General features: G+C 36.0%; 1 protein-coding gene across 1 annotated transcript in view; it reads left to right on the top strand.

The window, feature by feature from the left end:
* LOC123536224 (low-density lipoprotein receptor-related protein 4-like) overlaps positions 1-17,856 on the top strand; it is a 97,390-nt gene that overhangs the window by 23,600 nt on the left and 55,934 nt on the right. Inside the window, exon 3 of the mRNA XM_045319202.2 lies at positions 13,901-14,029. Within this exon, the coding sequence (XP_045175137.2) occupies positions 13,901-14,029 (129 nt within the window). The remainder of the gene's footprint in view (positions 1-13,900; positions 14,030-17,856) is intronic.

Below are 17,856 nucleotides of genomic sequence, written 5' to 3'. Positions count from 1 at the left end.
CAGTGCATGATAAAAATGAAATCTTAAAAAAGAAAAATTAATAGAAGTGAAAAACATTTCATAAAATAGTCTAAGAGATACAATTTACATTGAATTTGAAAAAAAAAATGGTCAGAACTGAACTCATTGCTATGATAATGTACGTTGAAGTTGGAGAACTTACCAACACGCTACCGTGTCTGAGGTTTATTTCACAAAACACTGGTTGATAGTCATACAATTCCTTCTGTTTTTGAAACGTTATAAAGGAGGTGTCAGGGGGTTGGCAGACGGTGGCTGCAGAGTGAAATGTCAGCGTTAGCGTGGTTAAAGTTTCTGTCTCAGAATTGCTTGTTCTTCATCTGTGTGGGTTTCAAGCCCGCAAAGTAGTTAAGAAGTAATGAAGTATTTGGCAAAAAACAAAACTGTTGCTCCAACACAGATGGTGTTGATGGCTTATATATAAGTAGTAAAGGAACAGGTGTATAATGTTTTATACGTTCCTCCATTCAATCTCTCCTTTGATAATCTAGTATTTAGTCTATGTTCCTTCAACACCTCATAATTCTATGTTGCCATCTCATAAACATATTTAAAAGAAAATATTGTTAGCGGTAAGTAAATTACATTAAACACCTGTCACAGTCGTGCTTCTTGGGTGAGATGGAATCGTTAATGCCTATGTTGTCATCACATTTAGGTAAATAACTTATCTGATAGAATAAATACCCGACACCTAAACTTCTCATTTTGTTTTAGTGATTTCTTGCATATTTTCAATGGTAGATGAAAGGAAAAAATAGAGAAATCGTAAACAACTTGATTTTACGCGGAAAAGCAGGAATATAAGTGTTATTAATTTTTTTTTACGTTTAATGCTTAGAATAGCTTTTCTTATCAGCTCGAAATACGAAAAAGAAGATAAAATAACTTGGTGTCTTTGGTAAATTCATACTAGTAGGTAAATCTTTGAATATTTCAATCAATCTCCACAAGAGGGAGACACTGTTCATTTTATAGCAGGTGATGTTTTGCACTCACGACAAGATGAGAATTATGTAAAATTTTATCCTAACTCTGTGTGATATCTAATAAACAAGCATGTTTGCCTGCACAGATTGTTGACCCGTCCTCACCCCATGCTGTTATCTGACAAATTGGGGATTAAAGCTTTATCACTGCTAATCCAATTTTAACAGGCTGCCGAATTCGCTTTTAAATTCAAATTTATCTAACGACAGTGCTATTGATGATCTGAATGCATCAGGTGTCAAAAGAAACATAAATTTTCTAAAGTAAAATTCATTTTTTCGTAACAAAAATATTCGTACATTATTAATTTTATTATAATGTCATGATGTGATTTTGTAATAGGTATATCGCAAGGATTATTTTTAATATTTTTTTATCAGATGTAGTAAGATAGCCCTAAAATTTTCATTTTATAGAGGTTTATATTAAATAAAGTCCCAAGTAATTAATTTCAATCCTGAAAAATACACCAAAAAAGTGTTTCACACAATAAGTTAATAGTTAATGAAATTTTCCAGAAAATAATTTTATTAATGATAAATATGAAAGCTTAAGTTCCCAGTTATATCATACCATCACAGGATTTTTTTTTGTTATTTTCAGTTCTATAGTTTACAACTATTGTAATTAAAATTTATAAATAGAGAAACTGTTTTAATACACAATATCATACTTTTTGCACAACAAAATCATTAAGGATTTATTCATTTGTGTTTGATTTACCCCTCAAGACATGGTTCCTATGATTCTGTCAACTCACATATGGTAAAAAATTAACTTTTAACAAGCCAATAATAAAACCAAGTACCAGTAGGTAAATAATAGTGCAGATAATACAGTTTTGCGTGTATCAAAATGTCACAATAGATCCACTTTTGTAATACAGAACACCTGGTAGGATTAGTAAAGGTGCAATTATATTGATCTCTATTTCCTATGCCTAGATGTAGAGGATTAATGTTATCTACAAATAGTTACTTTTTATAGAGGTGTTTGTTATATTGAAACACAAGTCACACAAGCCCATAATTTGTAATTTTACAGATCCTGTAAACAACAGCTCATTGTCACCAAAAAGCAGGTGTACTCCTACAATAATAAATTTAAATGACAGATTTTGTCCAGAAAATATATTTTCAGTCAATAAATCACGATAACAAATAATGAGACAAAGCTGTGATTTCCCAGTTTATTATCATACCATTCACCCAGGTTTTTTTTTTTTTTTCAGTTTTACTAAGATATTAAAAGCAGTTATTAGTATACTTGAGAAATAATAAATCTAGCAGAACCATGTTTTAATACACTTAAAACACAATGGAAAGGATATATGCCAGCAGAGTGAATCATTCTACCTGTCATAGAACCTAATCAAAATGTTTATAATATATATAGATATCTTCTATATATTATATCGATTCTATTATATCTTGTATGTAAATAAGTGGTTGAAAAAATTTAATAGGAAAGTGCTGTTTCTGGGAGAAGAATGGCTTCAGGTTGTTGGTTGACGTGACATGACCTAAGTTTCCATGAAAAAGTCTGTAATACTTTTATTGTCGAGCCCGCTTGCGGTGAGCTCAATATAGTTGTCACTTTTGGCGGGTCGGTGTATGTGCGTGCGTGCGTGCATCGGATTTTGTCCAGACCTTAACTTTGACATGCATGGACCAATCCTGTTTATATTTGGCATGAATGTTTACCTCAATGAGAAGGTGTTGTGTACAAACCCCATATTCCTATCTTAAAGGTCAAGGTCACAGTTGGAGGTCAAAGGTCAAATTGAAGTTTGTCCGGACAATAACTTTGACATGCATAGACCAAATTTATTTATATTTGGCATAAATGTTTACCTCAATGAGAAGGAGTGTCATGCGCAAACCCCATGTTCCTATCTCAAAGGTCAAGGTCACAGTTTGAGGTCAAAGGTGAAATTGAACCTTTTCCGGAGCATTTCTTCTTCGTGCATGTTGGGATTTTGATGTAACTTGGCATGAATATCCACCTTTATGAGACAGAGTGTCATGTGCAAGAACCAGGTCCCTAGGTCTAAGGTCAAGGTCACACTTAGAGGCCAAAGGTCAGATACAATGACATTGTCTGGAGCATGTCTTCTTCATGCATAAGGGGATTTTGATGTAACTTGGCACATATGTTGAACCCCATGAGGCAAGAATTACTTCCCTTTGTTGTTACTATAAATAGCTTATATTGTGACTTTTTTATTACTGGCCGTACCACTTTTCTGTGGTACAACATGCATGTTACATCCAATTTATAGGTGTATTTTGACCTATCTTTACCTGTTAAGGAGTTTTATGTGGACTTATATTGTGTAGACTTTTTTTGTAATTGGTAAAAAAATTCCATATGCAAATACAGGTGCTAGTGTAAATCAGTTCTGACACCGCCAAATAGAATAAATGTTACTTTTTTAGTTGGCGGCTCGACATTCTGCCCGTGGGCATGCAGAATGTATTTCTAGTTTCATATTGAAAATGTTACATACGTATCAAGGATAGAAATAGATATGTCCTTTACTTTTTTACAAGCCCGCCCGCTTAGCTCAGTAGGTAGAGCGTTGGTCTACGGATCGCGGGGTCGTGAGTTCGATCCTGGAGCTGGGCGTATGTTCTCCGTGACTATTTGATAAACAACATTGTGTCTGAAATCATTAGTCCTCCACCTCTGATACATGTGGGGAAGTTGACAGTTACTTGTGGAGAACAGGTTTGTACTGGTACAGAATCCAGGAACACTAGTTAGGTTAACTGCCCGCTGTTACATGACTGAAATACTGCTGAAAAACGGCATTAAACCCAAAACAAACAAAATTTACTTTTTTACACCATCCTATTCAGTGTCTGTATACCTATCAAAGCAAGGTTTTGTGAAATTGTTCAACAGAAATTATTATAACCCCTTCACCATGTTTAAATGTATTAACCCATGGTTCTTCTATACATTATTCCTTAATTAAATTCAGTTTTCATTATTGTGACAGAATAATGTACGAATTTCTTAATTGTAAATGAATAAACAACATAATTAATTCACTGTACATATAAAAATATATCAAAGTGAACAAAATTATAAGGTATATGTAGATATTGGAGTAATTAATATTGTAGGCCAGGTGTACAGTGAAATAACAATAATCTTGATTCATATATCAAAAATAACAAAAAATAATGAAGCCCTACAGTACCTAGCAAAATGCTTGAGCATAAAATATATGAAATATATTTAATCAAAACACAAAGGTGGTGTTTTAATGTCATCAAAACCACAAATAGTTCAAAGATGGAAAATTTACATGATTTATAGCTGGATAATTTTATGTTAACATTTGAAGTATCCTTTGTATTATATATATGCGCAGGCTGGTCTGGATCCATGCTGGTCGCAAAACCTCTATGTTGGTTTTCTCATGGCACAGCTCATATATTGAAAATTTATGGGGTTTTATTTTGAAATGAAAGGAATGAAAAAGACAAAAATTCCCAAACTCCTTTGATAGCTATTTCTATTCATCTAATCTATCAGCAAATGCTTGCTCCAATCTGCAACAACAGGCAAGCTATGTTGTCAGTGGAATGTTATATAGGGCCAGGCAATGGCACATCTGTGAGCTATCATCTCCCTGACAGATGGGAATAGTAAATGTTTGTTATAGCCTCTTGTAATGTCTCACAAATCAAAGTAGATACTGACTTGATAATGTCAAAACATACAATATGCATTTCCTCATGCTCTAAGTCAAGTATTTATGAGATTTTCTTTGTTGTTTGTTTTTTGTTACCGTATATATATCATATAGGGTAGCCTTGCTCGTTTGGCATAATTATTGGGATGGCTTATTTTAAAGTCATCCCTTTACAGTCAAAAGTTAGGCGTAAAAAAAAAAAAAATGTTTGTTTCCGGTATCCCGATCACCCTAAATTTTTGGCCCGACCCCTAAATGTTTTTATGGCCTTGCAGAATAATTTTTTCAACTTTTTGACAAAATGTTGCCAAACCGCCACTTTTTATGCTGTTAAACATGGCTACAGTGATGTTAGAAATCAACTTCCTGATGCTCTAAAGTCATAACCCCCTTATTTGTATTCATTTTTTGACACAAAAATAATTTCCGATAAGTCTCCCGTAATAAAAAAAAAGTCCAAAAAAGAAAAAATTTCCGACCTACCTACCCTAATTTTTTTGAGCATGTTACCGGAAACAAAGAATTTTTTTTTTTAGCCCTTATCAGGCTGTTCCAGTCCTATAATTAGACTACCTGTAGGGCAATATGACTTTGATAATATCAGGGAGTATTTTATATCAAAATATGTAAGACCGTAATAGTTCGCAACTTTGATTTTTAAATAAGTGATTTTTAATCAAGTGCACCGGTTTCGATAAAATGTGTACACGGACTCTGTATATGAAACTTTGAATGAATGGTGAAAAGGTCGATCAAGTGTCCATAATACGAGTTAACAAATGACTGCTAATGATCATGGGGTTGAGAAAGATGTAATTAGGTTTTTGTAAACTGTAATTTTCCAATTATTGAAATTCTTCTCAAATGGTAACAATAATTACTTATATTGGAATCTATGTTTTGGTTCGGCAGCTGCAAAATGGGCAAATTAAATATTCAGTTGAACTAATATTTACATGGTAACTGCCATTAGTATGTTTCTTCTGAAAGAACTGTACAGAGAAATATGGCAGATTACATATATAGACTGTTGGCAGCATTAGATTTATTTTTTTCTTAACACAAAAAATGCCGTTAGGTAAAAAGCGATTCCCGATAATCCGAGTTCACGATTTTGTTCTCAGTTCAGCAAAGTATCCAGCAAATTAACTGATAGCTATTAGCTACTGCGCTTATAGGAAGTGGTAGATGTTGCCTTAGGTGTGAGAGGTCCTGGGTTCGAGTCCAGTTGGAGCTTAACTATTAGATTCTGCTAAAGCATAGTTTTTCTGTTAATAGACTGTTCCAGATGTTCTAAATTTTTAGCACACAGTATCATGGATCAGTATTTAGCAATCCAGATCAAAGTTGAATGTTAAATCAAATGCACCCAATTAGAAAATATTGACTATATTATGTCCCTTTGATGTTTATGCTCTCCATGTTCAAGAAGAGTTACATGTCCTTGATCACAAAATTTTCGTTATCATGAAAATATTAAATGCTCATAACTCCGCACTTCTGGTTAAAATATTGTCTATATTTCTGTTTTTGAGAAATATATGGACATTTGTCTTCATTTCAAAGCTTTTTAACTTCAAACCTATGATTTGAAAAACTTAGGTACTATCTCTAAAATATGAAAAAGTTCTTTAACTCGTCAAATTATGCCACTGTTCTCTATACCTCGTTGTCAGGTCCTGGAAAAGTCCCTGTATAATGAATATTGTATGAATTGGCTCGAACAAGCGATCACTTGATCAAACTTTGCTGGTCCAGTCTAGTTCGAGTTAACAAAGTTGGACTGTATATATATATATATCATGGGGATGGTGGAGGGGAGGGGCAATAGGAATTTGATAATATCAGGGAATTTTTGCAGAAAAACGTGGTGCCAAATGTTTAAGTGTTGTTGATTGTTATTTATAATATCAGGAGGGGCAAGGAGCAATAAAATATTGATAGGGAGTTTTTATAAGAAAAAGTGGTGCAGAATTATTAAGTTTTCAGGGTTTTTTTAGAATTCATAAAATACCAGGAGGATAATAAAGCCTTTGATCTTGTTTACTTTCTGAAATGGATATTTGTATTTCAAGATAAAATAATGAATAATATCATAGGAATTCTTGTTCCCAGAAATCTGTATTTCCTTTCTCAATTTTTCGATAAAATATGAAAAGAATAACAGTTACTGTTGTAGTAGAAGTTCAAGAAGCATTCACAAAGTCTATATTATGGCATTTTGTATGCTCTCATGAATTCATTTCCAAACATTTGTTGAGCTAGTTTTAGGAGCGCTTGACAAGGTCATCAGAATATAGCTTTTTCAGTATTGGTGTATGTGACTTGGTGTGTGTGTGAGCATGTCTGTTTGAGCTGTTCCAGAATGTAACATTGAAATACATGGTGTAGTCATTTCTTACAGTGGCAGAGTTATTTGCCATAGTGAGACATCAAAACTAAGGCCCCTGTCTTAATGTTAGATGTTAAGGGCACACTTTTGTCAAGGGGTGAAGGTGTCAGAGGTCTTGAAAACAATCCTTATACCTATTTTATATTTTATATTGTACTCACCCTGGAGTTGGCATCCGCGTCACACCTTGGTTAAAGTTTTGCATGCAAGTATATGTAGCTATCATTAAAAGGCATATAGCTTTGAAACTTTTTTTTTCAAGGTCAATTACCAACCTTACTGGGTCAAATCCCATAACTCTGACATGTATTTTGGCCAAATTATGTCCTCTTTTGGACTTAGAAAATCCTGGTTAAAGTTTTGCCTGCAAGTTAGTATTTCCACAACTAATGCTGATATTGATTTGAAACTAAATCACATGTGTCTTCAGGGTTTTAAAACTAGGTGATAGCATCAAATCCTATAATTCTTGACATTTATTTTGGCCAAGTTATGCCCTCTTATGGACTTTGAAAATCCTGGTTAAGAGTTTTGCATGCAAGTTAATTACTATCTCAAAAACTATTTAAACTTTACATGTTTCTCCGGGTTTATAAAACTAGGTTATAGCATCAAGTCCCATAACTCTGACATGTATTTTACAACATTATGTCCCCTTTTGAACTTAAAAACTTATGGTTAAAGTTTTGCATGCAAGTTACTGTGTCCAAAACTAATGCAGATACTGGATTGAAACTCTATAAAGATATTTTAACATTTCAAGGGCTAAGAGCGAAACTGTTGTATCTTGTTCGTTATTTATATAGTGTTACATTAGTTTTGTGCTCAGCCCACGATTTAGGGTAATATTCCTGCTTCTTGGACAACAATTCGAATAGTCCAGCATTAGCTGTCTTATGGACAGCTCTAAATGTTATGTAATTTTAACCTTTAGCCTGCTGGCGGCAATTGATTCTGCCTTTGCGACCAGTGCAGACCAAGATCAGCCTGCACATCCGTGCAGTCTGATCATGGTCTGCACTGTTCGCTATTCAGTCAGTAAATTTTCAGTAAACACCCCTTCAAATGATAAATGGTACTGCCCAAATTATATAATGGACCAGTCCATTATAGAAATTTAGCAGGCTAAAGGTTAAATGGGTAAAGTTTAGAAGCTGGTAACTATTTCAGTTGCAGGCATTCAGACTTCTTCTCACTAGGAAGGTATTCAAGGCATTTTTGTGTTTTTGGAATAAAAAGTTTGTTTATGTCATAAATGTATAAATGTTTACACATAGTTTTATATTTTATAGTTTTGTGAAGCTGAACTTGACAGTTATGCAAATTTTATTTCTCGTATTTACATTAAGTTTTTTTGAAAGCATCTTCTGAAAGTAAGGATCTTGAGTTTTGACATGATGCACACTTTCGACAGACAGCAGCCTCTCGGCAACTATCCCATGTTGAACATGTGTATGAACAAGATGTTTTATGATGTTTTGGAAATGCCATACTGACAAAGTCAATGTAACACACTTGTTCAATGTGACTTCAGTTATTTTTGATGTTGTATTTGTTTTGACACATACAGAGCCTGTTTTTGCACCTTTAATATGAGTTGGACATGTGTTGTTTTAGTGTCTGCTGGAATCTTTGCTTGTCTCCCAATTTTCCTGCATTTTTCGCTTGACTTTTCGGAGAAAAAGTAGAGCTATTGCACTCATCCCAGGCATCGCCGTTGCCATTGGTTAATGTTTCTGATGAAGTCAAATATCTCTGTTACTATCAAAGCTTTTAACTTAGTTATTTACTATCAAAGTCTACACCAGGAGAAACAATCCCAATAAATCTGATTTGATTTTGACAGAGTTATGCCCCTTCTTATCTAGAATATTTTTGTTAAAGTTTTTGATAAAGTCAGATATCTCTGTTACTGTCAAAGCCTATACCAGAAGAAACAGTAATTCTTGTCATAACTTTGATTGAAGTTTGACAGAGTTATACCCCTTTTTAACTTAGAATTTTTTGGTTAAAGTTTTTACTGGCAAAGCTCTAATTCAGGGTCAAGCAGTGAGAAAAGTCGAGCGTGCTGTCTTACGACAGCTCTTGTTTTATATCTTTTTTTGTAAATTTTGTTTTCCTTTACAGGGGTATACCGCCTCGGTAGCCTAGTGGTAGAGCGTCCGCTTCGAGTGCGGGAGGTCGTGGGTTCGATCCCCGGCCGCGTCATACCAAAGACGTAAAAAATGGTACTAGTAGCTTCCTCGCTTGGCGCTCAGCATTAAGAGGATAGTGCTAGGACTGGTCAGTCCGGTGTCAGTATAATGTGACTGGGTGGGGTATCATGCCACGTGTCTACGGCGTGATATTCCAGTGAGGCAGCACTATAAAATTGGGCATTGTGCTCACTGCTACAGGTAGACACCGTCGTTTATATGACTGAAAAATTGTTGAAAAAGACGTTAAACCTGAACACACACACTTTACAGGGGTACAGTGTTTAACTAGTCACTGTCCAGCAGACCATTTCACATGTTGGAACCAGCAATGTTTACAGTGTAACAGTCACTCCAGTATTGTCTAGACTGGGTCTGTTCTTAAAACATGATATTTATTATCCCCCCACCAAAGGTGAAGGGGATATTAGAAATGCTCTCCGTCCGTGCGTCCGTCTGTCCGTCCGTCCGTCCGTCCGTGCGTCCGCAACGATATTTGTCCGGAGCATAACTCCAAAAGTACTTGAGGGATTTTCTTCAAACTTCATACACTGATAGAACACATTGGGAGGAAGTGCAGTGTGCAAGAACAATAACTCTACCTTGCCTATTTTTTGAGTTATTCCCCTTTATCTTATTAGCCCACCATCATCAGATGGTGGGCTATTAAAATCACTCTGCGTCCGTGGTCCGTCATTCCGTCCGTCCGTCCGTCCGTCCGTTAACAATTTCTCGTTATCGCATCTCCTCAGAAACTACTGGGGGGATTTTGTCCAAACTTTGTCAGAATGATGTATTGGTACCCTAGTTGTGTCCCCCTGAAAATCAGACTGGTTCAACAATTTATGAGTGAGTTATGGCCCTTTGTTTATTTCTATAATTTACATAGATTTATATAGGGAAAAACTTTGAAAACCTTCTTGTCCAAAACCACAGAGCCAAGGGCTTTGATATTTGGTATGAAGCATTATCTAGTGGTCCTCTACAAGTGATTCAAATTATTTCTCTGGGGTCAAATATGGCCCCCCCTGGGGGTCACTGGTTTATATAGACTTGTATAGGGAAAAACTTTGAAAAACCTCTGTCCAAAACTACAGGGCCTAGGGCTTTGATATTTTGTATGTGACATCATCTATGGGGCTTCAACTAAGATTATTCAAATTATACCCCTAGGGTCAAATATGGCCCCACCTTGGGGTCATATGGTTTACATAGACTTATATAGGGAAAAACTTTGAAAATCTTCTTGTCCAAACCACAAAGCCTAGGGCTTTGATACTTGTAATGTAGCATCATCTAGTGATTCTCTACCAAGTTTGTTCGAATTATCCCCTAGGGTCAAATATGGCCCCGCCCCGGGGGTCACATGGTTCATATAGACTTATATAGGGAAAAGCTTTTAAAATCTTCTTGTCAATAACTACAACATTCAAATTTGGACATGTATATTTTTGAGTGGCAAGATGAACCTTGACATGAGTTGACCTTGATTTTGACCTAGTGACCTACTTTCACATTTCTGTAGCTACAGCCTTCAAATTTGGACCACATGCATAGTTTTGTGCACTTGAAAAAACTTTGACCTTGATTTTGACCTAGTGACCTACTTTCACATTTTTGAAGGTACAGGTATCAAATTTGGACCATATGCATAGTTCCGTGTTTAAAAATATGAAATTTGACATTGATTTTGACCTAGTGACCTACTTTCACATTTTTGAAGGTACAGTCTTCAAATTTGAACCACATGCATAGTTTTGTGTTCCGAAATGAAATTTGACCTTGATTTTGACCCAGTGACCTACTTTCTCATTTCTCAAGCTACAGCCTTCAAATTTGGACCACATACATGGTTTTATGTACCGAAACAAACTTTGACCTTTACATTGACCTAGTGACCTACTTCCACATTTTTGAAGGTACAAGCTTCAAATTTGGACCACATGCATAGTTCTGTATTCTGAAATAAAATTTGACCTTGATTTTGACCTAGTGACCTACTTTCACATTTCTCAAGCTACAGCCTTCAAATTCGGACCACATGCATAGTTTTGTGTACCGAAATGAACTTTGACCTTAAGATTGACCTAGTGACCTACTTTCACATTTCTGTAGCTACAGGCTTCAAATTTAGACCACATGCATAGGATTGTGTACCGAAACAAACTTTGACCTTGACATTGACCTAGTGACCTACTTTCACATTTTTGAAGGTACAGGCTTCAGATTTGGACCACATGCATAGTTCTGTGTTCTGAAGTGAAATTTGACCCTTGATTTTGACCTAGTGGCCTACTTACACATTTCTCAAGCTAAGCCTTCAAATTTGGACCACTTGCATAGTTTTGTTTACCAAATTAAACTTTGACCTTAAGATTGATCTAGTGACCTACTTTCACATTTCTCAAGCTACAGCTTTCGAATTTGGACCACATGCACAGTGTTGTGTACGGAAATGAAATTTGACCTTGAGCTAGTCAGTAAGTCTTGAAATTTGGAACACTCCAAAATGGCACATTGGTGGGCGCCAAGATCACTCTGTGATCTCTTGTTTTCTTAAAAAAATTTGTCCGGAGCGTAACTCCAAAAGTACTGGAGGGATTTTCTTCAAACTTCATACACTGATAGAACACATTGGGAGGAAGTGCAGTGTGCAAGAACAATAACTCTACCTTGCCTATTTTTTTGAGTTATTCCCCTTTATCTTATTTTCTTAAAACATTTTGTCCGGAGCATAACCCCAGAAGTACTGGAGGGATTTTCTTCTAACTTCATACACTGATAGAACACATTGGGAGGAAGTGCAGTGTGCAAGAACAATAACTCTACCTTGCCTATTTTTTGAGTTATTCCCCTTTATCATATTTTCTTAAAGAACTTTGTCCGGAGCATATCTTCTTCATGCATGGAGGGATTTTGATATATCTTGGCACAAATGTTTACCACCACGATGCGGAGTGTCATACGCAAGAACTAGGTCCCTAGGTCTAAGGTCAAGGTCACACTTAGAGGTCAAAGGATACAAGAATAAAAACTTTGTCCGGAGCATTTCTTCTTCATGCATTGAGGTATTTGATATAACTTGGCACAAATGTTTACCACCACGAGACGGAGTGTCATGCGCAAGATCCAGGTCACTAGGCCTAAGGTCAAGGTCACACTTAGAGGCCAAAGGTCAGATACAAGAATGACTTTGTCCGAAGCATTCTTCTTCATGCATGGAGGGATTTGATGTAACTTGGCACAATTATACACCATCATGAGACGAAGTGTCATGCGCAGTTCCCTTCTTTAGAATTACTTCCTTTGTTTTTACTTTAAATAGCTTTTATTGTAACTTTTTCATTACTAGTCATAGGGAAAAATCGAGACCACTTTTCTGTAGTACAACAAACATGCTAAATCCAATTTTGAGGTGTATTTTTACCAGTCTCTTCTGATAAAGATTTTTGTGTGGACTTGCAATTTTTTTTTTTTTTTTTTTTTTTTTTTTTTTTTTTTAAAAGATTAACTTCCCTTAGTTGTTACTATAAATAACTTATATTGTAACATTTTTATAATTGACCCTAGGGAAAAACAAGACCATTTTCTGTGGTACAGCATAGATGTTACTCTCCAGTTTTAGGTGTATTTTATTAATTTTATTATATATAAGGTATCTCTACCTAGTAAGGAGTTTTTTTGATGGACTTTAAAAACAAAAGACTTACAATGATTACTAAACAACCATAAAATTAACATTCCATTTGCAATACAGCTGCTAGAGTAAAGAAATTTGCTTGACGGGCATATATTGTGACATTCTGGCACTCTTGTTCCCTGTTAGCTTTCCATTCCTTCTTTTTTACGTAGCCATATAGAAAAACATCATAGTTATACTCTTCATGAAAATAATAAAATTTAGCAGTAAACACCTCACTACTGACTTATTTTTTCTTCCACATCTTAAAACCCCTGATGCGGACCACATCCTTCAATTATGATATGCCCGGTGGGGGGATTAGCCATGTCTGACATGGCTCTTGTTATTTACAGGGGTTCAGGGTATAACCAGTCTCTGTGCAGGAGACTACTTCACTTGTTGGAATCAGCAGTGTTTATGTCTAGACTGGGTCTGTTCTTAAAACCTTGTATTTATTATATACTGGGGTTCAGGGTATAACCAGTCTCTGTGCAGGAGATCACTTCACTTGTTGGAATCAGCAGTGTTGGGTCTGTTTTTATGCCCCCGAAGGGAGGCATATTGGTTTTCAACAGTCCGTCCGTTTGTTTGTTCGTTCGTCACAATGTTAACTTTTTGCATGAAGGCACTTTACTCGCGAACCACTGCACCCAGGACCTTCAAACTTCACATGCTGATAGTACTTATTGAGTACACAACCCCTACTGACGTTTGGGTCACCAGGTCAAAGGTCAAGGCGCTGTGGGGGCATTTGTCACCATTAGTGACAGCTCTTGTTAAACCTTGTATTTATTATTTATAGGGGTTCAGCGTATAACCAGTCACTGTCCGGCAGACCACTTCACTTGTTGGAATCAGCATTGTTTATGTCTAGACTGAGTCTGTTCTTAAAACCTTGTACTTATTGTTTACAGGAGTTCAGCGTATAACCAGCCACTGCCCGGCAGACCATTTCACTTGTTGGAATCAACAATGTCTACGACTAGACTGGGTCTGTGATGGCGATAATGACTGTGGTGATGATTCTGATGAACTCATGTGTCGTAAGTTGCTTCTTTATTTTTTGGGGGTTGGGGTTATCCCATTATTTTCCCGATTACAAACAGTGGAAGTTGGGCCAGAGGCTTGCAACAGAAACACAGAGCCATATCACTATAGTTTGACCCACATTTTCTGTAACTGACATTGAATCACTACCTTCACCGCTGTCGGTTGGAAACCTCGCTTTGGGTGCGCTGCACATGATTGTAGACATTTTTCATGTGAGGAAGCCAACTAGCTGGCTAGTGAAAGGTTGTGGGTTTTGCGAAGGTGCTGACCCATGCCTGAAATAATGCTTGGATGCACCTCTGGAATCTTTCTGCACCATGAAAAGCTGTAAGACCAATAAAATTTGATATGACTTTAACTCCCACTCACTCCAAAAAGAAAAAAGAAGAAAAAAAGATTAATTGGTTTCAGTTTTGATTTGAATGAGCATTTCCCTCAAATGGGGTTCTTAATTACAGTATCGATACCTGATGATAAAGTAATGTGGCAATATCGGATGATAAAGTAATGTATAATGCAAATATGCTATTTCACAACATACAGTTTTGTATAGAACAAATGGGTACATACTGATTGTTAAGTTGAAGTTATAGCAATTAAAAACTCATTTCCTCCAAAATTCTGAAGGTTGACCATCACCTGATAGGAAAAGAAGACATAAGTCAAACAATTCATGTAATCATCATCACAACTTAAAAGAGGTGTCTTTAACTTCTAAATTTTCTATCTAGGTAGTGGACTTATTATTACAATGTCAATTTCCATGCAATTATGTATTTTCATTATGTTTTTTTTGTCAATTTTAGGTTGTTTGTTTTGCATTTTTGTGCACATGGCTTTCTTTACAAGCCAAGGAATTCTGAAATTTTCTGATTTTCATTAAATACTGTGAAATCATTAATATTCGTGGGGGACTTAATTTTGTGGATTTCGTGGTTGAGTCAATCCACAAAATTTAGTCCCAACGAACAAGTAAAATTCCCATTCACTTTATGTTCAGAAGTTTTAATCCACGAATTCATATCCCCACGAAACTGCCGTTTTGACCGAAACCACAAAATTTCATGCCCACGAAATTAAATGATTTCACAGTATGTCCACAACATTTATTGATAGAGCAAGCAATTTATTATGTCTCCCACCACACTGGTGTGGGAGACATATTGATTTACTCCTGTCTGTCTGTCTGTGTGTCTGTCACAAATATTGTCGAACATTTCTTACCCGATCTTCACCAAACTTGAACAAAATGTGTTTGCCAATAAGTCCTTAGCCAAGTTCGATAAATGGCCAAATCGGCCCAGGCACTTCGGAATTATGGTCCTTGAAACTTGCTTTTGATAATCAAAGCACTGAAAGTCTGATAAGGCAGTTGCGGTCTTGGTGCATGGTTGACTCATATACTACTATTCAGATGAATAGGCATTTGTGGCAGACATGCGCTTTTCTCAAAAGCAGCTCTAGTTTTGTTGTCTTTTTTTGCCTCACAAAAAAGTTTTTGAAATAGATTTTGGCATAAAGTACCTGCTGTATTTTACATGTGAAAACTATTATGCTTCTTTAGTGACTAAGGGATAGGAAAAACCTTCACCTCTGTATCTGAGACAAATTTAATTTTTAGCTCCACTATTCGAAGAATAGGGGGGCTAATCTACTCGCCCCGGCGTCGGCATCAGCGTCGGCGTGACCTTTCTTGGTTAAAGTTTTTCGGCAACCTTTGTTTTCTGTCATATCTTTGTTACTATTGCTTATATCTTACTGTAACTTCACATAAACATTGTCCAGTATACAAACTAAGTATGTATAGGGGCTGAGCTGAGCTCATTATAACCAAGGTCAAGGTCACCAAGATGTTATACTTAGGTTATTTTTAAGGTTAAAGTTATTCGGCAACCTTTGTTTTTCTGTCATATTAAACACTTTACCTGAATGCAGCAGGGGTTCCACTAGACCCGAAAACCCAAGAGTCCCAGGACCCTTGGGCCCAAATTTTGAAGGGTCCTTTTCCAAAATACAGGAGTCCTGTCCCAATACGTCAATATAATTTACTATATTTTTTTATTCAGTAATACGTAGGTCTTTACCTAAGAAAACAATAAACCCAAGGATCATGTTACAGCATAATAAAAATGTCAGTCTCAGATCATATAGTCTCATATTGTAAACTAATATTTATCAAAATTCATGTTATTTTAATTAGGTTTTTCTTCAATATTTCATTTCATTTTTAATAACAGAACAGTGCTATAACACTCTAGAAAAATGTATCCAAAATGTACTATCCGAATACTGTTACACTTTCAGAATGTCATCGGAAAGTAGTTTTTGCTCAGTCTATTTGGCAAACTAAGCTAAATCAGCGATAGTTCCTCAAATAATGATGCTACTTATCATAAAAAACTGCATTGAAAGTCAGGTTTTTTTTTAGGAATTTTGGAAATATGCATGTGACATAGGGTGTAATTAGACCCGTGAAGGACATTCTAAACTTATTTTTGCTTTCGAAATTCATCAAAATTTGTGAAGTTTCTTGTTGAAATTACGATATGATCACTAAACAATTGTCTAATTTAAAGCTGGCATGAAAAAATCTTGCAGGGCACTTTTCACATGCTCGGTAATCAGCTGCTTACGATAATTTAATAATTGGCGCCTTTTTTGACAGTACACAGGATTCGCTTTATCAATTAATTTCAACACTACATTGATTTCTTGTTACCTATGTGCACTCACCGTGACGTAACTTGCTGATAAAAAATCAGCGAGGCATGTCTACAGGAGAAAGGGCAGGATTTAGCAGAGATCAAAGGCAGGGGAGCATGACCGCGAGTGTTTATTTTGAATACACATGTCTATCGTGGAAATAGTTTTACTGAAGGAAATTAATGATAAGAGAAAGGATTATCAAAGGAAAATGCCCCCGGGTCCCGAAGGACGCACAGGCAAGTATTCTGCCGGGTCCTTTGAGCGTCTTTTGAAAATCTCCCGGGTCCGGACCCGGGGTCCCGGGTCAAATGGAACCCCTGTGCAGTAGATTAAACACTCTACATGAGGGTGGTACTCAGATGAAAGAATTTGCATGATCGCAGTAGATTGAACACACTACATAAGCGTGGTACTCAGATTAAACACTCTGCATGATTGCAGAAATTAAACATTCTACATGAGCATGATACTCAGATTAAACACTTTGCATGATTACAGTAGAATAAACACACTATATGGGCGTGGTACTCAGATTAAACACTTAACAGTATTGCAGTAGATTAAACACACTACATGAGCAAGGTACTCAGATAAAACACTTTGCACAATTACAGCAGATTAAACACTCTACATGAGCATGGTACTCAGATTAAACACTGCATGATTGCAGTAGCAGTCTGATTAAACACTATATGAGCATGGTACTCAGGTTAAACACTACAATGATTGCAGTAGATTAAACACTCTACATGAATGTGGTACTCAGACTAAACACTTTACCTGATTGCAGTATATTAAACACTCGACATGAACATGGTACTCAGATTAAACACTTTATATGATTGCAGTAGATTAAACACTCTACATGAATGTGGTACTCAGACTAAACACTACCTGATTGCAGTATATTAAACACTCGACATGAACATGGTACTCAGATTAAACACTTTACATTATTGCAGTAGATTAAACACTACATGAGCGTCGTATCAGATTAAACACTTTACTTGATTTTGGTAGATTAAACACTACATGAGTATGGAAGATTGAACACTTTCCATCATTGTGGTAGATTAAGCACTCTACATTAGCATGGTTCTAAGATTGAACACTC

Source organism: Mercenaria mercenaria, chromosome 17 (genome assembly GCF_021730395.1).
Source record: "Mercenaria mercenaria strain notata chromosome 17, MADL_Memer_1, whole genome shotgun sequence".
In the NCBI taxonomy this organism is placed as follows: domain Eukaryota; kingdom Metazoa; phylum Mollusca; class Bivalvia; order Venerida; family Veneridae; genus Mercenaria; species Mercenaria mercenaria.
Note: the sequence above shows the minus strand (reverse complement) of the source record. Positions and strands in the feature narration are given on the sequence as shown.